This window comes from Callithrix jacchus, chromosome 5, assembly GCF_049354715.1.
Source record: "Callithrix jacchus isolate 240 chromosome 5, calJac240_pri, whole genome shotgun sequence".
NCBI classification, from domain to species: Eukaryota; Metazoa; Chordata; class Mammalia; order Primates; family Cebidae; genus Callithrix; species Callithrix jacchus.
In genome coordinates, this window is record NC_133506.1 from 104,643,540 (window position 1) to 104,665,696 (window position 22,157).

Genomic DNA, 22,157 nt, shown 5'->3' on the forward strand with positions numbered 1-22,157 from the left:
GGATAGGAGTTGGTTTTATAAGTTTGGGTAGTGTTTTGGGGGGCGGGGGTATTGCAGAGTAAGATCAGTTACAGTGGTGGGGTAGGGGGCAAGGAGTATACATGACCACAAGCTCAGTTACAATGGCAGGGTTGAGTGAGAGGTATTTAAGGTATAAGAACCACTCTAAGGTATAAGAACAGTTAAGATGGCAGGGTTGGGTGAGGAGCTTGTCTGGGGAAGCTCCACTGCTGGGGGATCAGGAACAATGGTGAACACAGGAGGGGTGTGGGAGATATCAGCTGGGGCAGGCAGGACTTCAGACTTTCGGGCTCCAGGCTTGCACGTGAAGACCTGACACTAAATATCTCTATGTGACCTTGGATCATTTACTTAATATCTCTGAACTTCTGGTCCTGTCTCACACTGAGCTCCTCCTGTACTGCTGAAGTGCCCAGCTCAGGACCTGGGGGCTCCGATGCCCAAGGGGCATTGAGGATTGATCTGTCTGAGGCCTGCAGGATCCTGAGGGCCGTGACTCAGGCAGCAGGAAGAAGTATGACTGCTGTGCTCTTCTCTCTCCACTCCACCGGCAGGTCCAGAATATCAGCCTCCAGGAAGGGGAGACAGTGACTGTAGAGGGCCTGGGGGGGCCTGACCCATTACCCCTGGCCAACCAGTCTTTCCTGCTGCGGGGCCAAGTCATCCGCAGCCCCACCCACCAAGCAGCCCTGAGGTTCCAGAGCCTCCCGCCACCTGCTGGTCCTGGCACCTTCCGTTTCCATTACCAAGGTAAAGCCTCGGTAGCTGAGGGCAGAACCAGCCCAAACTCACTGCCCTCTTGGTGGGAGGGGGGTCTCTGTGCAATTATAGCCTAGAGGGGGCAGAGAGAGGCTAGTGACACATAGCATAAGTGTCCAGTGAAGCTCTGGACAACTGCAGGCAAGTATCGTGTATCTGAAACCTCCTGGACCTTCTCTCTTCCACCCACCACCCTGCAGAGAGCTGGTCTTGACTTAGGATCAGGTAGCCTCCAAGTGTGCCCAATGTCACCCATTCATTCATTAGCAAAGTTTTCCTAGGCACCTGCTCTTTGCCAGACTTGTGCTGGACACTGGCAATGTCAGGATGCACCAAGGTTCTTGCCCTCAAGGAGTACTTTCTCAGGAGGAGGCACTTAAACAGGCAATAACAATAGACGCCCTTCCCAAATGCAAGAGGCTAAAGGTCAAAGGGGTTTGACGATGACCTTCTGGAGGTCTTAGCTGCCAGACTGCCCTTTCTGGACCGCCTCATCCACCTTGACCTGGCCCATGCCCCAGTCAGCTCAGCACACCTCTGGAAATAAGGGAGCAGCATGATGTAATGAAGAAATCACAGAACTCCGGCGATGGGCAGATCTGTACTTGAATCTCCTTCTCACTGGCTATTGACCTTGGCTGTCCAAGGTCATTTGACCTCTCCGACGCTTCTGCTGTAATATAAGACCAAAACACCTACCCCACAAAGTCATGGTTAGGATTAAGCAAAATGGTACGTGTCAAGTGCTTAGCACATGCTTCATTAAGGACACCAGAATTACATGACTGGCAGGGAGGAAACAGGGCTCGGGACTTTGCCAGTCTCTCAGCTGTGTCCCTCCTACCCATCCCCCTCTCTGAGCACAAAGTCAGCTTGATCCTTTGCATGGGTTAACCAGTTGAGACTAGGGAGAATTAATAGGGAAATAATTGGTGTGAACAATCACGGGACTGTCTTACATTGTCATGGATCACTTCTGCAGCCCTGCAGGGGACCACAGAGAGCCAGCACTCTGGAGGTGGGGCTGCTTGGAATCCCACCTAAGGAGCACTCACCCCACCCTCACCTCTCCACCCAAAGGAGGGAAGCAGTCTGGCATGGCAGCAGGGAGCCTGGAAGTGGGCGGGGCTGTATAGTGGCTTGGCAGAGGCAAGGGGCCAGCTGAGGCAAGGGTGAAACGTCTAGGCGGCCCAGCTAGCCTCCCTAATGGCCCATCAATCCTCCCTGGCAGCAGGCATAATTTCACGCCATGGTAACCTTCTCTCTTGCCGCAAATTCCTTTGCACAAAACTCTGGACCTCGTCTCTGTCAGGCCAGACAAAGGTGGCTGAAATGGCAGTGAGCTGGAGGCCCAGCAAGGGGGAGCAACCTCCAAGGAAGGGCTGGGAGAGCTGGTCCTGGTCCTGCCTCCTCCGCTCCCAGAAGCCCTCCCTCGTCAGCCCAGTTTTTGTCAATGATCAGCTCTTGCCTTAATGAGTGTAATTCCCCTAATTATAGTCTGTAATTAGCCCTGATCCCAGAGATGGGAACAGGAGGAGCATGTACTCACACGCGCATCTCTGTGGGCTAGAGAAAGAGGGTGCCAGAAGAGGGGTGAGGGGCCTAGTACCCACACCCATGCTGAAGCTGTCCAGGCTGATGTTGGAGGTCATGAGTATGAACTTTCACAAGGGCCTCATCGCAGGACCAAGTTCCGACTCCCCTCCTACAGCCTCAGGCAGGGTGGGGAGGCAGATGACCCTGACAGGCATCCCCCTCCTCCATCCTCAGCATTCCTGGCACTGGACTTGGCTCCAGAAACAGACTCCAGTGAGAAAATAACTCAACAGATTGCAGTGGTGCAGGCTCCCCGGGAACAGTTGTCATGGCAACAGGAGGAAGCTCATCTTGGGAAGTGGTACTTTAACTACTATGAAGTCTGGGGGCTCCATTGTCTGCCCCCAGCATCCTACTCTCACCCCATTCCAGCCCAGTTTTCTCATCTGTGAAATGAAGGGCCCTTCCTTACTAGAGTTGTGATAAGAACTCAAAGGGGAATATGAAAGGGGAAATGTTGGGCCTGATGCCTGGCTCATGGTCTAGACCCCACACCCCTTTCCCCATCCCATCCTGCCCTAGGATCTCTCCCCAGGTCACTGTGAGTGGCTGCTCTGGACAACCACCCAGAGCAGGCTTGTCTGTTACTCTCAGACTTCTCTGACCCCTGAACCCAAGTTCCTGCTTCAACTAGGGAAGCAGGTGGGGTGGTGGTGGTAAGCACGAAGGTTCCAGAGTCCAGGAGCTTCAGGTTCCTGCTCTAGCACACACTTGCTGTGTGATGAGGGCACGGGGTCTCTCTGAACCTGTTCTCCTCATCTGAAACTGGGTTAATAGCCCCTACCTTGCCTGCCTTCCTCCCAAGCATATTATAGACCTCAAGAAAGAAGAATATGAAGACATTTTAGAATCTGGAAGGTACCTGCAGATGTAAGGTGCTGGCTAGTGTCTCAGGCATTTGTTCAGAAACTGCTCATATATCTTCTCACTTAACCTCCACAACCTTGGATGTAATACTGAAAATGGGTGGATAAACGAGGCAAAGGAAGCACAGAGAATTTAGGTAACTTGCCCAAGGTGGCACAGCAAGTAGGGAAGCCTGCACTCAAGCCCAGGCAGTCTGACCCAGAGCCCACCTGTTAAGCACAACTAGCCACTTACTGACCATTCTCTCCCTGAGAGACAGAAGAGGAGGAATTCTCTTCCCACTTTCACGGACATAGTAACAGGACAGGGGAAAGTCATAAAACTCAAATTTCTGGACCCTGGTCTGCCCAGAGACAGCCCCTTTTTCTTTTTCCTTTTAATGGCAAAGGAAGAGGGGGGGTCCCTTTTTTTATTCACACAAAGGCACCCAGGAACAGAGCCCTTGCATGGATCTCTCTTCCCATCTACCTGGTACCATCAATGAGGCTGCCCCCCACCCCAAGACTCAAGTTCTCCAGTCTAGACAATCTTCACCTTTCCTACCTCCCCAAGGGTTGTCAGGCTCTGCCTCTCAACCTCTCTCTTTGACCCCTCCAGGCCTTTGCTCCCACCTCTTAGACGCAAGACAGGATCTTCACTTTTTTTTTTTTTGAGAAAGCGTCTCACTCTGTCACCCAAGCTGGAGTGTAGTGGTACAATCTCTGCCCACTGCAACCTCTGCCTCCCGGGTTCAAGCAATTCTTCTGCCTCAGCCTCCCGAGTAACCAGGACTACAGGCACGTGCCACCATTCCCAGCTTTTTTTTTTTATTTTTAGTAGAGATGGGCTTTTATCATGTTGGCTAGTCTGGTCTGGAACTCCTGCCCTCATGATCCACCCACCTCAGCCTCCCAAACTGCTGGGATTACAGGCGTGAGCCATTGTGTCTGGCCAGATCTTCACCTTTATTTTATTTTATTTATTTATTTGTTTATTTTTGAGACACGGAGTCTTACTCTGTCAGGCTGGAGTGCAGTGGCACGACTTTGGTTCACTGAAACCTCAGCCTCCCGTGGCCAGGCTGGTCTTGAACTCCTGACCTCTGGCGATCCACCTGCCTCAGCCTCCCACAGTGCTGGGATTACAGGCAGGAGCTACTGTATTGGCTGATACTCACTTTTAGCTACCAGCCCAGTTTGGCCCCAGGATCGGGATATGCCAAGGTTACTTTGTAGGATTTGCTGCCACCATTTGGTCAAATGTGGTATGACAATTCCAAAGGCCACCAGGTTTCCCAAAGCAACTTGTCCTTCCCCCAACTTCCATGAAGGCAGTGCCCTGCCTCCCTACCCTCATCACCATCTTCTTGTTTGTTGTTGTTTTTCAAAACAGGGACTCACTCTGTCACCTAGGCTGGAGTGTCATGGTGCAATCATAGCTCACTGCAGCCTTAAACTCCTAGGCTCAAGCGATCTCACTTCAGCCTCCTGAGTAGCTAAGACTATTATGCCTGGCTATTTTAACATTTTTTTATAGAGAGATGGGGGCCTCACTATGTTGCCCAGGCTGGTCTCGAACTCCTGGCTTCAAGCAATCTTGAAGCCTTGCCCCAGTCTACCACCATTCTGTTTTTAAAAGAAGTCCACAGCCGTTGCCATCAAGCTTTTTGGCATTTCTCAGTGAATACTGTCAGACAGGCTTTACTGTCTGACTTCAATTTTTGCTGCTGCAATTCATATTTATTCCCTAAAGGAAAAACAGTATCAACACTTTACATCAGTATAGGCTTTTCAGTATTTCAAGTGCTTTCATGTCTACAAGTCATTCAATAAGCATTTCTTGAACATACATTATCAGCTGGGTACCAAGGATACCGAGGAAGATAAAATACTATCCTATTTATTCTCACAGTAACCCTGCACGTGGGCTGGGATTTTAAATCTCATTTAACAAATGAGGAAACACACACAAAAAGATTAAATAACCTGCCTTAAGTGTCGCAAAGCTTGGGCCAGAACCCAACCCTTCTAATTTCCAGCTCCGTATCTGCTCCAGTAACCAGCCCAGGCTGCTGGAATATAATTGGCACCTTCTAGGGAGGGGATTGGAGTCATTTTGGAACTCCTAGTGTTTCCTCTGGACCCAAATGACACCTCCAGGCACACTGAGGCAGACCTCCCCTACAAATGGCTCAGCTCCCGCCCCCACCCTGCACACATACACAGTGTCACCTGTTCTGTCTTTGCAGCCTATCTCCTGAGCTGCCACTTTCCCCGTCGTCCAGCTTATGGAGATGTGACTGTCACCAGCCTCCACCCAGGGGGCAGTGCCCACTTCCATTGTGCTACTGGCTACCAGCTGAAGGGCGCCAGGCTTCTTACCTGTCTCAATGCCACCCAGCCCTTCTGGGATTCAAAGGAGCCTGTCTGCATCGGTGAGTGTCCCTAGGGGAAAGGGCTCAGTGCCGAGCAGAGAAGTGAGGTGGGGGCTCATCCCTGCTCCCTGTTGCTGTCTGCCACTTTCATTTGCTCTTCATAAGGAAGCCAGAAAATGGCCACGCACCTCAGTGGCATTCATTCAACCTGTACTTATTGAGCATCTCCTAGATGAGGCACCACAGGTATACAGAGCTGAATTAAACAGCTAAAGAACCCTAAATATGTCCCAAAGAACCCACATTGCCAGGAAAGGGGGAAAGGAGAAAGCACAGAGGTCACCAATTTCCAGGGCAAGAAGTAAAACTCACCAATGAAAAAACATAAAGTGACCTGGGAGGTGAGGGCACAATCATTCTTAGCTGGATGTTTAGGAGGTTTCCTAGGAGAGGTGGCACTGAAGGTTTGAATTTATTGTTTTATTATTTTTATTTATTTTGAGGCAGGGTCTCACTCTATATCACCAGGTTGGAGTGCAGTGGCGCGATCTCAGCTCACTGCAACCTCCACCTACCCAGTTCAAGTGATTCTCCTGCCTCAGTCTCCCTAGTAGCTGGGATTACAGGCACCTACCACCAGGTTCAACTAATTTTTTTTGTAATTTTAGTAGAGAAGAGGTTTCACCATGTTGTTGGCCAAGCTGGTCTCGAACTCCTGATTTCATGATCTGCCTGCCTTGACCACCCAAAGTTCTGGGATTACAGGTGTAAGCCACCGCACCCGACCAGATTTGACATTTAGATGGAGGGAACGACGTAGGCAGGGACATAGAGGCAGGAAGGTGAGGATGTTTAGGGACACAGAAGACAGCCAGGTTTGGCTGAAGCCTGAGACATGTGGCAAGGGCAATGGGAGGGCCTTGAGTATCAGGGCAAGATACAGGCTGAGGAGCTGTTGAAGCTTATTAGAGAAGGGAGGCTTAGAATTCCTTAGGAGAATCAACCAGGTGATTGTCTGCTGGCTGGGAGGCCAGCCAGACAAGACAGTTTGTGATTTGGGGAATGAAGAGGAGGGGAGTTCCAAAGACACTGATGAGGGAAGAAGGGAGAGGGAAGGGAGAGGGAAAGGGGACTCCCAGGTCTGTTTCTGAGTGATCAGGTCTGAGATTGCTGCCAGTGAAAGGGGGCTTACTGGAGAAAGGAAGATAGAGTGTTTGGTTTATAGTATGAAAGGAACTTGGGCTTAGGCTTTTGAATCTTTTTTTTTTTTTTGAGATGGAGTCTCCCTTTGTCACCCAGGCAGGAGTGCAGTGGCATGATCTTGGCTCACTGCAACCTCTGCCTCTCAGGTGCAAGCAATTCTCCTGCCTCAGCTTCCCAAGTAGCCAGGGTTACAGGTGCACACCACCATACCCAGCTATTTTTTGTGTGTTTTTAATAGAGATGGGGTTTCACCATGCTGGCCAGGCTGATCTCAAACTCCTGACCTTGTGATCCACACGCCTAGGCCTCCCAAAATGCTGGGGTTACAGGCTTGAGCCACTGTGCCCGGCCATGAATCTTATTTCACTCTATTAACTCTTCCTGGGTGCCAGGCACAACTAGAGATAAATAACACAGACATATTCTCAGCCCTTGAAGATCTATCTAGCAGGGAGACCGGCAAATAGCTCAGTGCAGAGGATGCTACAATAGTAGTGAAAGAAGAGTGCTCTAGGACCCTGAGGGAGGGAGAACCACCCCAAGATGAGGGAGGCCAGGTGCAGAGGCTCTTGCCTGTAATCCCAGGACTTTGGGAGGCTGAGATGGGCGGATCACAAGGTCTGGAGTTCAAGACCAGCCTGGCCAACATGGTGAAACCCCATTTCCACTAAAAATATAAAAATTAGCTGGGAGTGGTGGCACGCACCTGTAGTCCCAGCTAATCAGGAGGCTGAGGCGGAAGAATCGCTTGAACCTGGAAGGTGGAGGTTGCAGAGAGCCAAGATGGCACCACTGCACTCCAGCCTGGGCAACAGAGAGAGACTCCATTTAAAAAACAAAACAAAACAAAACAAAATATGTATATATATATATATATGAGAGAGGAGGCAAGCAAGACTTCCCAAGGAAACAGCATGGAAGGATTTCAGAAATGTTAGTTTGGGAAAGTGGGGTGGATTCCTGGAACAGCATATGCAGATGTGTGGAGGCATGAAACAGCACAAGACAGTGAGGACACAGCGAAGTGTGCCTGAAGGAGAGGGCATGTGAGGAGAGGGGACTAAAGCTGTGTCCAGAGACAGTGGGATTCATAAAGGGCTTGAACAGTATTTTCAGCTAGAACTCTATCCTGAGGGTAATGGGGAGCCACTAAGCAATTTAAAGCAAAGGATGGGGGATGATCAGATTTGAAGGGCAGTTCCATTCTGAGACCAAGCCAAAGTAGGTCTGTCCTTTCTGCAGAGAAGGAATTTGCCCCAGCCCCCCAGGAGCTTTATTGGGTTAAAATATGCTGCTGCCTTGAGCATTTGGAGACAAAGGTCCTGTGTTTTGGTCATGGCAGCCTGGTCACTGAGAGTTGGGTGGGACAGAGCTGTGTCCAGGAGAGGAAAGCACTGCCTGCAAGCAGCCATACTTCTCTTGCCTGAGGCCCCCTCTCTGGCCTCAGTTAACTTCCAGGAGCTTGTGGCCATGTAACCCAATAATCCTCCTCACAGATAGCCACAGGCAAACTGTTCAGTCTTTCCTTAGAAAGAGAGAACAGTCCCAAGCCAGAGGGGTCAGCACTAGAAAGGTCAGTCAACGCAGGAATGGCAGTGGTAGTGAGGCCTGGGGAGCTATTTCAGAAAGTGTTTGAGGCCATCAATGGGTAGCAGTGCTGCTACAGGCACACGGTTTCGGGTGGATGGCCTGCATATCAGGTGTTTGTCGCCCTGGATCTAGTGTGAGCCCGCTTTCACATTCATTTACTCATTTTACTAAACCAACGCTGAACACCAACTCTGTGCCGGGCCTGAAAAGACCTGGCTCCTACTCCAGGGGGTCCTAGTTAAAGGACATACCCAAACAACTGATTTTAGGAAAGTGGCATGAGGTAGAAGTAGCAGATGTACCCAAGAAGGTTGAAGCCCAGAGTAAGGGCTTTAAGAAAGTCCACCTGGGGAGAGTCGGGCACAGCCTCCTAGAGAAGTCAGCAGAGAGGGAAAGTGACTTACCTAGGCACACAGCCAGGCAGTGACCCATCTACCCACAGTCAAGAGAATTGCCCTGAACAGTCCCAGGGGTGTGAAAGGTTAGGAGGCAGGATTCTGAATCTCAGGCTACCTGGATATGTAAGGTCACCAGGCTAAAAGGTTGACCTTCAGGCCCATGATGCCAAAGATGGCAGGGAGGTCCCTGCAGCTCCAAGCGGAGGAGACAGAGCTGGGATGGGGAAGAAGGCATGTTAAGCTGCCTGGGTTCAGGCAGGGGCCTAGCCTACACCCTGTCCTGGTCTTACAGCTGCCTGCGGGGGAGTGATCCGTAACGCCACCACCGGCCGCATCATCTCCCCAGGCTTCCCGGGCAACTACAGCAACAACCTCACCTGTCACTGGCTGCTTGAGGCTCCTGAGGGCCAGCGGCTACACCTGCACTTTGAGAAAGTTTCCCTGGCAGAAGATGATGACAGGTGAGGGGCTGTCCTAGTGGAATGGGAGTGCCTGGCCTGGTGATACCCTGCTGGAGGGATGCTACCTGATTCCGGGGCCACAACCCATCTGGGTCAGCCACCAGCCTACATAGCTGCCACTCTCCTGGTTCAGGCTCATCATTCGCAATGGGGACAACGTGGAGGCTCCACCGGTGTATGATTCCTATGAGGTGGAATACCTGCCCATTGAGGGCCTGCTCAGCTCTGGCAGACACTTCTTTGTCGAGCTCAGTACTGACAGCAGTGGGGCAGCGGCAGGCATGGCCCTGCGCTATGAGGGTGAGCCTGCTGGGGCCTCACTGGGAGTGGGGGGTCCAGGGGGATGGGCTCAGGGCTAGGGTCTTTCTCCCACACCCTACTCCTCTGTGCCTCCATGCTGTCACTCCTTCCAAGTCAGCCCCTGCTCACTTTCCCTGCCCCTCTCTTTGGGACCAGGATCCCTACCCCAGCTTTGCAGGCAACCTCTGCCTGGACCCAGGCCCTCTGATCCAAGGGAATAAATTATCCAGATTTTGAAAAGCAAAAAAGGCCTCAACCCTTAAGGAAGAAAAATTGCTGTAAGAGATATTCTAGAATCATTTATGCATGCATGTATTGATTAATTCATTCAAAAAACATGTATGGAGTACCTTCTGTGTACTAAGCACAAAACCAGGCACCAAGAACAGCCTGGTGATCAAGATGGCATAATAGGGATGGATACTCTTGGCTGACCCTCCTCCATCACCTCCCTGCTCCAAGCCCAGGACATACATTTGTCATTCGTACCAAGGAAAAGAAAGGCTCTGGGGAGGGAAGTAGGAGGATGCTTACCAGTCGAGGCTGAGCTGGCCTGGGCCCTGTGGTTTACAGCCTTCCAGCAGGGCCATTGCTATGAGCCCTTTGTCAAATACGGCAACTTCAGCAGCAGTGCACCCTCCTACCCTGTGGGTACCACTGTGGAGTTCAGCTGTGACCCTGGCTACACCCTGGAGCAGGGCTCCATCATCATCGAGTGTGTTGACCCCCACGACCCCCAATGGAATGAGACAGAGCCAGCATGCCGAGGTCAGTAGGCACCAGTAGATGAGCCTGCAGGGGACTAGCCGCAGAACCTGGGGCCTCAGGGGCCCTGTGATATATGTGGCTCAGGTTTCCTCCAAGGAGGAGGTGGGGGCTCCCAGCAATTGGTGGGCATTCCTATGGGCAGATGGTAACCTGGAAAAGCAACACACCTTCTGGGCCTCCCCTGCCTTCCAGCCGTGTGCAGCGGGGAGATCACAGACTCAGCTGGCGTGGTGCTCTCTCCCAACTGGCCAGAGCCCTACGGTCGTGGGCAGGACTGCATCTGGGGTGTGCATGTGGAAGAGGACAAGCGCATCATGCTGGACATCCGAGTGTGAGTGCCTACCGGGTCAGGCTGAGCCAACTCCGAAGTTCTGGGGATATCCTTTGTCCAGCCCATCCTGGGGCCCCCAGGCCTGCTGTGTCCTGACGCTCCTCCTCCACAGGCTGCGCATAGGCCCTGGAGACGTACTTACCTTCTATGATGGGGATGACCTGACAGCCCGGGTCCTGGGCCAGTACTCAGGGCCCCGTAGCCACTTCAAGCTCTTTACCTCCATGGCTGATGTGACCATTCAATTCCAGTCGGACCCCGGGACCTCAGTGCTGGGCTACCAGCAGGGCTTCGTCATCCACTTCTTTGGTGAGCTTGTCCCTACCCCACTAAGAGTACAGGCCCCAAGCCATGGCAAGTCAAAGAGGCCAGGGCAGTGAGGTGCCTGAATGCTCTTTCAGTCAAGGGGAAGCTGAAAAAACACCAGGGATCATGTGAAGGAAGCTAGTCCTGTTCTCCATCTGCTTTGAGGGGGAGCCAGAATTTGGTTGTCACAAGAGGGGTTTGGGTAGGCAGCAGAACAACTTTCTTTTTTTTCCCTTTTTTTTTTTTTTTCTGAGACACAGTTTCCCTCTGTCACCCAGGCTGGAGTGCCGTGGTTCGATCTCTGCTCACGGCAACCTCTGCCTCCTGGGCTCAAGCGATTCTCATGCCTCAGCCTCCTGAGTAGCTGGGATTACAGGCGCCCTCCACCACACCTGGCTAATTTTTGTATTTTTAGTGGAGACGGGGTTTTGCCATATTGACCAGGCTAGTCTCAAACTCCTGGCCTCAAGTGATCTGCCCACCTCAGCCTCCCAAAGTGCTGGGATTACAGGTGTGAGCCACTGCACCCGGCCAGAATAACTTTTAAACAAAAATGGAGAACAAAGGAAAGGTGCTGGCTTCTATCTTACTGACAGTCTTTCATAGAAGTGACAATTTCCCTCACCCTACCTGGTTCCATCTCTCAGGCCTGAGGAACTGGCCAAGGTGCTTTTGGAAGTAAGGCCAAAGCCTAAATGATAACCCTAGAATCTAGGAGACAGAGCAATGTCAGAGGCAGGCAAGCAGGGGCCCTTGAGCAGGGAGGAATGGATCCCTGAGCCTGCCCAGGACAGTCTAGGTCTAGGACAAACCAGCAGGAGCCAGAGCGCCCTCAGGGTGAGGGGGACAGTCACTTTGGTGCTGGCTGAAGGCCTGCATCTTGTGCCTCTGTGCCCCCAGAGGTGCCCCGCAATGACACATGTCCGGAGCTGCCTGAGATCCCCAATGGCTGGAAGAGCCCGTCGCAGCCTGAGCTAGTGCACGGCACTGTGGTCACTTACCAGTGCTACCCTGGCTACCAGGTGGTGGGATCCAGTGTCCTCATGTGCCAGTGGGACCTAACCTGGAGTGAGGACCTGCCCTCATGCCAGAGGGGTGAGTATACCTGTTACCCATTGTCCCCTTCCCAGCGCAACCTCCAAGCCTCTCTCCTGGATTCTGAGCCAGACTCTAGCTGTTATTAGCTAGTATCCTCAAAGTTCCTTCACCTCTCATAGCCTCGGTTTCCTCATCTGTTAAACAGGGATGATACCTTTTCATGGGGTTATCAGCCAGTACTCCAAGTATTTCATTCCTGGTAGATGGCCAATCAGTGTTTATCAACCCCAACAGATGGGAAGGGGACAAATGGGGGGACACACCAGTATAATGGTAGGGACAGATACACAGGGGACAGAGCTATACAAGATGAAGAAGTTAGCTGGCCTAGAACAAGGCTGGGGTGAACTGGCCTCTGCTTAGTTCTCCTTGGGCTACTTCCCCCCATCATCCCCTATCCATAGTGACCTCCTGCCATGACCCCGGAGATGTGGAGCACAGCCGACGCCTCATATCCAGCCCCAAGTTTCCTGTGGGGGCCACCGTGCAATATATCTGTGACCAGGGTTTTGTGCTGACGGGCAGCTCCATCCTCACCTGCCATGATCGCCAGGCCGGCAGCCCCAAGTGGAGTGACCGGGCCCCCAAATGTCTCTGTAAGTGTCAGATGAGTAGGAGGGAAAACCTTTAGTTGGAGATAAAAGATGCTGCCCTGGAGGCCAAGGGCATGACACCCTCACTGGGCTCTGCCTGCTTTGCAGTGGAACAGCTCAAGCCATGCCATGGTCTCAGTGCCCCTGAGAATGGCGCCCAAAATCCTGAGAAGCGGCTACACCCAGCAGGGGCCACCATCCACTTCTCATGTGCCCCTGGCTACGTGCTGAAGGGCCAGGCCAGCATCAAGTGTATGCCCGGGCACCCCTCGCATTGGAGTGACCCCCCACCCATCTGTAGGGCTGGTGAGTGCCCTGTCATCCCTCAAAACCCTGCCTGGACCATAAAGCTGCTCTGGCAAAGATGTGCAATGTTGAGAACTAGAACCACCAGCCAATGCCACCTTCATGTTACCCTTAGTCTCCCCAGTCTTTCCCAGATGCTTCTGATCTGGCATCACCAAGACCCATGCTGGAGTGGGCTCTCCTTGGACAAATCCTTCCCATAATCAGCCCACTACCTCTGCTCCCAGCCTTAGTGATTTGGCCCCTTGGACTCACCCACTGCCCTTGGCCCTCCCCTCTTGTTCCAGCCTCTCTGGATGAGTTCTACAACACCCGCAGCCTGGATGGTGAGTCTCCACCCTTGAGGGCCAGAGAAGTGGTCTCCCTGGTCCTGGTTCTCATGGCTCCCAGGCCATGGGCTTCCCAAGGAGGGAAGGCGGAGAGAGGTTTGGGCCTAGCAGAGTAAAAAGCTCCTTCCCTGTCCCCAGCCAGCTAGAGGGAGCTGGTAGCCCTTGGGCAGAGGTGAGAGGATATGGGCTCCAGGTGACAGAGACCTCTGCTCCAGTCCCACCCTCTGTGTCTTCAGTTGCCAAGGCGCCTGCTGCCTCCAGCAGCCTGGATGCTGCCCACATTGCAGCTGCCATCTTCTTGCCACTGGTGGCGATGGTGTTGTTGGTAGGAGGTGTATACCTCTACTTCTCCAGGTGAGTCTGGCTTCTCTTTCCTCTCCGCATGCCTGACTCACTCCTACCCAGTAGTCTTGACTCACAGGCTTCTCTGCCCCACAGGCTCCAGGGAAAAAGCTCCCTGCAGCTGCCCCGCACACACCCCCGCCCCTACAACCGCATTACTGTAGAGTCAGCGTTTGACAATCCAACTTACGAGACTGGAGTAAGTAACCATGCCAGCCTTGCCACCCTATCCAAGACCCAGTTTTCTGCTGCTTTGGGCAGGTAACCCTGAGGGTCCTGCCAAGCTCCTTCACTTTTTCCCTTTTCCTAGGGTAGGTGAATTAAGGCCTGGCAAATCTAATGCAAGTTTCCAACTCCCAGCAGTCTCTTTCCTTTGCAGGAGACGAGAGAATATGAAGTCTCCATCTAGGTGGGGGCAGCCTAGGGAAGCCAACTCAGGCCTGCACCACAGTCCCACAGCAAGGCTCCTTGCTTCCTGCTGTCCCTCCACCTCCTGTACATACCACCTGGGAGGAGATGCCACCAATCCCTCAAGAAGTTGTGCCCTTCCCCACCTGCAATGCCCACCGTGACCTATTTTCTTGGTGTCACTGCCCACTTAGGGCCCCTCATTGGGCCCACGTCGGGAGGCATCTGCCTGTGGGCAGAACACAGCTGGAGCACAAGCATCAACAGCCAGCATCCCGAGCCTCCTCATGCCTGGACCAGCCTGGAACACACAAGCAGAGCAGGAGTACCTCTCTCCATGTGACCACCACCCCACCCTGGCATGGCAACCTGCAGCAGGGTCAACTTGACCATGGTAGAAACTGCACCAGGATGCTCCTCACGCAGCAATCGCAATGGCCAAAACTCCTCTCAATGGTGACCTCTGGGTAGTCCTGGCATGCCAACATCAGCCTCTTGGGAGGTCTCTAGTTCTCTAAAACCCCAGGAATGGACAGTTTTGCCTCCTGCCCTGTCCCAGTGGAGGCAGTAATTCTAGGGGATCCTAAGGAGTTCAGGGAGATCCTACCCCAACCTCAGTTTGGGCTTCCCTGGGCACTCATGCTCCAGACCAAAGCAGGATACCACATTCTCCCCTGACTACCCTATACCCTGAGGAGAGGGAGACTTTCCTCCGATGTTTATTTGGCTCTTACAAACATCTTCATCCCACTAGTCCCTCCTCCAATTCCAGCCACTTGTCAGGCTCTCCTCTTGGCCACTGTATTAGGCGATAAGGGGAGGGGGGCAGGCATATTCTGGAGAGGAGCAGAGGTCCAAGGACCCAGGAATTTGGCATGAAACAGGTGGTAGGAGAGCCCCAGGGAGATGCCCAGGAGCTGGCTGAAGGCCACTTTGTACATGTAATGTATTATATGGGCTCCAGCCAGAAAACAATCTTTTATTTCTGTTGTTTCCTTATTAAAATGGTGTTTTTGAGAAAAAATACAATCAATGGCCAGGTGAATAATGCTTTCTTGGAGGGATGGGCAGTGGGAGATAAATGGGATATGAACTTCAAGACCAGAAGGCATACTAGACCCACCAATCAATCATCCTCAGATTTTATTTTATTTGTACTGTTTTTGAGATAGGGTCTCACTCTGTCATCCAGGGTATAGTGCAGTGGCTCTATCACAGTTCACTGCAGCAACTTCTGAGGCTCAAGTGATCCACCTCAACCTCCTGAATAGCTAAGACTATAGGTGCATGCCACCACGCATGGCTAATTAAATATATATATATATAGTAGAGACAGAGTCTTACCATTTTGCCCAGGCTGGTCTCCAACTCCTGGGCTCAAGTGATTCTCCCACCTTAGCCACCCAAAGTGCTCAGATTTTATTTTAAAAGAAATAGTTACATGCAGTTGAACAGGGTCCCCTGTCCCAAAAGGGACAGTGTGACAGATGGCAGGAGAAATCAGAGGCCCCAATGGCTGGTGCCACAGGGATGTGGGAGCCCAGGAACCCCTATGCATATCCATCCAATGCCTTATTTCCTCCTCTTTGTCAGGCCCAGAACTACAGGCTGGCACACTCTCAAATCCCTTCTCAATGCCACTGATGCCCTTCTCAATGCTAACTAGGCTCAGGAAGCCTGATGCATCTCTCCTTCCCCGTATTTCCAAGCAAGCAAGGCTTTGGAAATTGGAATAGGAAACAGAGACTGAGCCCCTGAACATGGAGCCCTAACCTGGCTTGGCCTCAGAGAACACTTAGATTGTCAGAAGCAGTGGTAATGCAACTTAGGGACTTGGCTCCTAAGTTAGGCAAAGCCCTAACCATGGGCTCTGGAAAAAGGTGGCTGGGAGGATCTGCTTAAGTTTGCCCCTTCCCTATGAGACCCAGACCAACCAAGATGGAAATGCCCCACATTGGCCCCCAGTATGCACATTCTATGCTGAGAGGTGTGCCCTGCATGGCTGCTTTCCAAGAGTAAGAGCAAGAGGCCGGCAACAGGAAATTATGAGAACTCGGAATCTCCAGTCTTCCAACAGGGAGATCTTGACCACTCATGCTACCTACTCTTGGCTCTAGTACCAGCCACCTTGAAGGATGATGAAGCTCGTCCACGCAGAGTGCAGTGCCTAGATTAGCCACGAGAGGTCACTTCCAAAGATGTCTGTATCCCACCTGCGCGCTCTTCAATCCCCCCGAATTGTCAGGGCGGGAGCTCTCCAAGGTGGCACCATTCCTGGGCTCCACTGGCCTAACTTCGTCCTCCAAATTCCAAGAGGAAGGTGTGTGAAGTTTCCCTGTCACCTGTCAACAGAGCCAAGTCGTATTTCTCTCATTAGCCCATAGTTCCTATTATCAGCTGCAACTGATGGTGTCGGTCAAAGCAAAGACTTGTTCAGTGGATGGATGCCAATGGTTTACTTTTCTGCTCCATAATGCCTTCAGGCTGACACAGCAGCACTGCTGAGCCCTGAGCAGTAGGAAAAAAAGCCAAGGAGAGACAGCACATGAGGTTCTAGCCTCTGCGAGCCTGTGGCATAAAGTATAGCAGACAAGTCAGAAAATCTTGCCTCTTTCATACAAATGATCTAGTTCAGCTCTTCCCTCTCTGAGGGTACACTGACATCCCCACTCTAATTCATCCTCCTTATTGTCCCCAAAGAAAGCGTACCACTTCCTTAGAAACATTCGACATGGTGTAATGGAGTGTATGGCCTGAGAATCAAGGAATCTAATTCCTAGATCTCCACAAATGCACTGTGTGACCTAGGCAAATCACTGCTCCTCTCTGTGCATCTGGAAAAGACGGGATTAAATCAGACGATTTCTAAACCCTTTTTAGTTTTACGACTCTGAGAATGCTGTGTCCCTTAACATTAAAAGTGGGCAGAGCACAGCTACGAGAGAACAATTCCAATTAAACCCCTAGTGTCAAGCACAACGATGCAGTTCCCTTCTCCACTGCTTCATCCACCATCAGGCAGCAATAATCGGCTATCTCTGACGGTGGTACCAAGAGGAGGAGCCAGCGCCCTGAAAAGGAGCATGAATCCCCGCCCAGAATACGAGGCGGGCCCTCAGACTACAAATCCCGGCATGCAGCATAGACGCTCTCAAAAGTATCCCTTCCTGGCAGGCAAATAACTCCTCCCTGGGTCCATCCCACCATAGAATGCATCGCACGCACACGGAACTACAGCTCCCACAATCCACCAGTCCTATCGCGATTCTTGCTACCAGCGTGCAATGCTCCCCCAGTCGCCCTTTAGACCCTTTGGCATTGCAAACTGGGAGTTGGAGTCCGGGATGCCCAGGTAGCTGGGCGTTGTCAGGATTATAAGCTCTCCGCTTTAGGCTTCCCCTAGAAGAGATCTCAGGGACAGTGGTAAAGAGAGGATGGTAACGGGCAGACGCAACTCCCCACAGTGCCACCACCACAGAAGGCAGGGGTGCTCAGGATACAATTAACTGATAAAATTAGTTGTCAGGTGTAAAAGAAAAGTAGGAACCACAGTCATCCAACATGCCACCAAAGGCGTCATTTTCTGTCGCAAATGGCTTTTCTCTTTACCAATATGGCGGCCTGGTCCAGCCACACCTGATGCAAGAACCAACAGTCCAGTACATCCCTAGGAACACGACTGTCACCGACAGGTGACCAACTCCATCCAACACCACTCCTTGCTCCTTTCTGTTCATGCTTGAGGACACCAAGGGCATGACAGCCCATATCCCATTACCAAAATGGCGAAAGGAGCAGCTTTCTTGTGAGGGCCTGCGGGAGACAATACGCGTGCGCGGGAGGCGGCTGTGTTATAGAGTGGGAGGGGAGCACCCCCAACACGCCTGCGCAGGAACAAAGTCCTCTTAGTTTGCACACAAACACCAATGGATGAAGAGTCCCTAGCTTCCTGCGGCTGCGCCTTGACCCCGACGAGCTTTCCCAAGCTCCTGCGCGAGACCTCAGGTCCCGCCCTTTTGTCTCAGTGCGCTGGCGCAGGACAGAAGGTGGGGCTTCGGTGCTCCAGACGAATGCCAGCGCGGCTGCGCGCTGGGGGGTACTCCCTTATCGCGGCTGCGCGGGAGCCCGGCCGCCGGCTGTCACTGCGGTTGCGCGCGGCGAGCAGCGATCTCGGGGCGCCTGCGCGGGTGGCTTTGCGGGCGCTCGCGGTAAGTTTGCGCCAAGTGCGCGGCAGCCGGGACGCAGACGGCGGCAGCGGCGAGAGGCGGAGCCCGGGGACCACCCCCCATCACCCTCCCCCCAGTTACCTCACGTACCACAACCTCATCTAACCTCTCACCCCCCCTCCTATCCCCCCAGCCCCGGGATGGCAGCGCCCGCCAGCCTTCCCGGCCGGACCGGCGGTCGCCAGTGCCGGCTTTAGCCTGTGGGACTAGGCCCCGCCGAGGCCTGACCCCGGAGCCGGGACCCACTGTGCAGCCAGCAGCCGGGCCGGGACTGAGGGGCCGCTCCCCCCTCGCGGCCCGTGGGGAGGACGCTGTCGTCCCGGGGACTAGGGGCCGGGGGGTGGGGGGGAGCAAGGGCGAGGAAGTCGAGAACCGTGTTGAGAAAAAAGAAGCGGGGCCGGGGTCAGGAGCGCCCCCTACCCCCACATCCCCCCTCCCCCCGGGGTTGGGGGGGCCGGAGCAGAGAGCACCCAGCCCGGGAGGTGGATGAATGTGGGAGAAAATGGAGACCAAGACGATCGTGTACGACTTGGACACATCAGGGGGGCTGATGGAGGTAAGAGTGGCCCTCCATCCCCTTCCCCCAGCGTCGGGAGGGAACCTCCGCCCTCCGCCCCACAAAGCCGGTCCTAAACTCGAAGCGCCTAGAGGGTCGAGGGAGGGGGATTCTTCCTCACCCAGCTTCTCCCTTCTCTCTTTGCAATTTGGGGGGTTGATCTCGGCCTTCGAGGACGTTTGCAGCAGTTTCACCTATCCGCCGCCCTCGATTCGCTTTCCCGAGGCGCCAGCCCACTCCATCTCGTTGCACCGGCGGGCCTCCCCACCCCCTTCTTGTTGGCCCCTTTGTGCTTCCCCCAGCACGTCCGGGTACCGGGCTTTGGGCCTCTCCCGAGCCGGGCTTTGGAGTCCCCCACTGTCCATACAAGGAAGTGGCAAGAAGGGAACCGCGCACCCTCTTCCCATCCCCCTACTCTTGATCCTCCCCATTTGGAAGAAGCTGTTCTCGTTGTTGTGCTGCAGGAACGCGGTTAGGGTGGGCTCCCCCTGGTTCCGGGGGCTGAGAGGTTCTGGGAACAGCCTGGATGGGAGGAAGAAGGACAAAAGGGGGGAGAGGGGTGGGTGACGGAGAAGCCGCGCCGGGGGGGCGACGGACCGCCCGGGAGCTCCGAGTGTGCACACACGCGGTTTGTATGTGTGTGCAGCAAATCCAAGCTCTGCTGGCTCCCCCCAAGACGGACGAGACAGAAAAGCGGAGTCGGAAGCCTGAGAAGGAGCCCCGGAGAAGCGGCAGGGCCACCAACCACGACAGCTGCGATAGCTGCAAGGAAGGTGGAGATCTCCTGTGCTGCGACCACTGCCCGGCTGCCTTCCACCTCCAGTGCTGGTAAGGTCCTGGGGACCCCTTTGAAGCTTCTTGGCGGATCATTCTCTGCGCATTCCTTCATCCGGCCTGCCCCTGCCTGCCGAAATAACGGGCGCTTGCTGCCGCTAGCTGACTTTCTGCAGCCTCCGAGGCGAACACCTCCCCGCCCCCAGGTGTTCCCCGGGTTCTGGCAGTTTAGGGGGAAGGAGCAGCGGTGGGTCCGGACTTCTAGGTGGGGGTTGGGAGGAGTGAAGAGAACCCCATATGTGATTGGAAGTCGCTGGGGAGCCGGGACAGAGCCGGCCGGGACGGCAGGCAGTGGCGGGGGAGGAAGGGGAGGAGCTCCGGGCCCAGTGCCGCTTGCCTGCCCGCGCGCCCGCTGCCCTCGGGGTTCCTGCCTGGCCGGGTTCTCTTTGGGGTGGGTGTGTGGAGTCCTTGGCCACCCGAGTTGCCCTGGTCCAGACCCCGGCAACCTGGCACTTGTGGCTGTGGAAGAAATCATGGATGGTGTCTCTCGAGTCCGCCTCTTCTTTGCTTCTCTGTTTACAATATGGCGACCTGCCTTTAAATTATATTTTTATTCTCAGCGCCATTTTGGCTGCATATATGATTTGCAAACGTCTCCCGGGGAACGGTGGGGGCAGCCCATGAGTCCTTTCTGCAGAAGTTCCTCGGGGGCTCAGGCTAGGATCTCGCCGCTTTGGTCCCCTTTCTCTGTCTCCGCTTGCCCCCTGTTGCCTCTCAGAGCTGCCTTCCTCCCTCCTCCCTCCTCCCTCTTCCCTCCTCCTTCCCGGCGCCGCTGCCTCTTAGGAAATCGGACCGGGTTAGACAATTAAAATTGCCCTTGGGCGCCGATTTCACTTCTCCGCTCCGGATCGGCGAGCCCTTCGCTGCAGAATTCTTTGCTGTCGGGGGAGGATTGTGTGCGGTGGTACCGGAAAGGCATTTTTAAGGAGCTGAGAGCTGGAAAGCCTTTACGCTTTTTCCCCCGTTACTGAACGCTAGGGGAGGGGAGAGACCGAACTGAGAGGGAGGGACCTGCGTTGATCGCCCGCTGCTTGATCCTCCTCAGCGGCTCAGCCCAGAACAATCCGGCAAAGAAGAGTTTAAACTCCATCTTCTGCCAGCCGAAATCACCTCTGCCCTCCACAAAAATCCCACATCTGCGGCAGCAAACCCAGATTTCGTCTTGTTCTACTGGGTCTCATTTTGTGGTTCAGCAACAGTTGACTGAGGCAGGCGGGAGGAGCAAGTCTGGAGAGAGAAGAGAGGGCTATTCTGTTTGTTCCCACCAGTTTTTCGATGTTGCCTTTTTTATTCCTCTTTTTGTTTTTGTTTTTGTTTTTTTTAAGTGAAATTTTACTGAAGGTCTCTTAACAGTTCCATTCACATTCCATCTCTCGGTTTGTGGAGTTGTGTCTGCCGTATATTTGTACTAATTGTAGGTTTGGGAACACTTAATAGACAGATGACTGATACTGAGCAAATTAAGTCTGTGGTCAGAAGTTATGTAGGAAGCTCCCATTACCATTCCCAAGATACTTTTGCCCAGGAGGACACCCCATCCTGGCTTGTAAAATTGTAGGGTCCAAAATCATTATCCTAGAGGAAGTTTTGCTGCTGGCTTTAAAATTTTTATTATGCAGTGACTAAGGGTCTGTGGTTTTTAGCCTTTACTTCCTATAAGGTGTAATTTACCTGGAGAAGATATCTCTGGTCGTTTCCTTTGCTGGTCTTAGGAGAAATTTGTGCTTGTATATTGTGTTGCTTACTAGTTACTCCCAGTTGCTTATATTTTTTTAGTGTGCTTATTTGGTGTTTATATTACTAGGACTGAATTGTAGACTTCTTGATTTAAAATGTGGGCTTACATCCTATCCCTAGGATGAAATTGGTGTTAACCATTATTGTTGACACGTATGTTGAGTGAAATTTGCTAAGCTCTCTATTATCTTTAGTCTCATTTATTTGATAAAGCTGAAATTGTTTATTAGAAACGTCAGGCATGGAAAAAGTGTGCTGTCTGGTTTGTCTGAAACTGGGCTTTTAAACTGTAAAACCTAACCTCTGAATTTTTTAATTAGATGAGTCTAAATTGACAAGTCTAAAGTCTTGTCAAGTTGTAACAATTAACAGTTTCCACTTTAGCTGGAAAAGGAGAGAGAAGGAGGGACTCTTTAGCTGTTGGTGAGATTCAGTCTTCCCTAGACTGTACATTTCATTGAAAATTTTTTTTTTTTTGAGACCATGAATGGAAACTGGTAATCAGAGATTTGTGAATAGTAGTAAATGAAGTAATGCTTGTTTCACATCTCCTGTTCTCCTTTGAAGATGCCAGTACTCAATGTACCATTGAGTTATCTGAGTTATTATCTAAATCACAAAGCATTGTAGGTATTGGTGCAAAGGCAGGAAGTCTTTTAAGTGGAATTCTCTAGACGAATTTCATTTAGTGAGGCTTATCCCACTTTTCTGTGTCTGAAGCCACATTCTTTCCACCAAGAGTGAAATATTTTTATTTACTTACTTAGTTTTTCTA

The 22,157-nt window shown here is 52.7% G+C and overlaps 3 protein-coding genes across 12 annotated transcripts in view; 2 read left to right on the plus strand and 1 right to left on the minus strand.

Annotated features, from left to right (window-relative positions):
* The window catches only part of SEZ6 (seizure related 6 homolog), a 52,018-nt gene extending 36,960 nt beyond the window's left edge, over positions 1-15,058 (plus strand). For 2 of the 7 annotated variants that reach the window (XM_035300921.3, XM_035300919.3), the window contains exons 4-17: positions 576-771; positions 5,471-5,656; positions 9,080-9,248; positions 9,382-9,548; positions 10,122-10,316; positions 10,509-10,647; positions 10,760-10,956; positions 11,854-12,048; positions 12,456-12,647; positions 12,753-12,950; positions 13,238-13,276; positions 13,516-13,633; positions 13,718-13,820; positions 13,985-15,058. In XM_035300921.3, coding sequence (XP_035156812.1) covers positions 576-771; positions 5,471-5,656; positions 9,080-9,248; positions 9,382-9,548; positions 10,122-10,316; positions 10,509-10,647; positions 10,760-10,956; positions 11,854-12,048; positions 12,456-12,647; positions 12,753-12,950; positions 13,238-13,276; positions 13,516-13,633; positions 13,718-13,820; positions 13,985-14,017 — 2,127 coding nt within the window. In that variant the 3' untranslated portion in view covers positions 14,018-15,058. The remainder of the gene's footprint in view (positions 1-575; positions 772-5,470; positions 5,657-9,079; positions 9,249-9,381; positions 9,549-10,121; positions 10,317-10,508; positions 10,648-10,759; positions 10,957-11,853; positions 12,049-12,455; positions 12,648-12,752; positions 12,951-13,237; positions 13,277-13,515; positions 13,634-13,717; positions 13,821-13,984) is intronic. The other 5 variants (XM_078373951.1, XM_035300920.3, XM_078373953.1 and 2 more) reach the window with 3 other exon arrangements.
* The window catches only part of PIPOX (pipecolic acid and sarcosine oxidase), a 108,668-nt gene extending 89,498 nt beyond the window's left edge, over positions 1-19,170 (minus strand). The window contains exon 1 of the mRNA XM_054256161.2: positions 18,933-19,170. The gene's annotated coding sequence lies outside the window, so the exon portion shown is untranslated. The remainder of the gene's footprint in view (positions 1-18,932) is intronic.
* Positions 18,164-22,157, plus strand: part of PHF12 (PHD finger protein 12) — a 47,067-nt gene continuing 43,073 nt past the window's right edge. For all 4 annotated transcript variants that reach the window (XM_078373949.1, XM_078373948.1, XM_002748230.6 and 1 more), the window contains exons 1-2: positions 18,164-18,811; positions 19,458-19,639. Coding sequence is in view for 2 of the 4 variants with exons in the window: in XM_078373948.1 (XP_078230074.1) it covers positions 18,746-18,811; positions 19,458-19,639 (248 nt within the window). In the remaining 2 variants the exon portion in view is untranslated. The remainder of the gene's footprint in view (positions 18,812-19,457; positions 19,640-22,157) is intronic.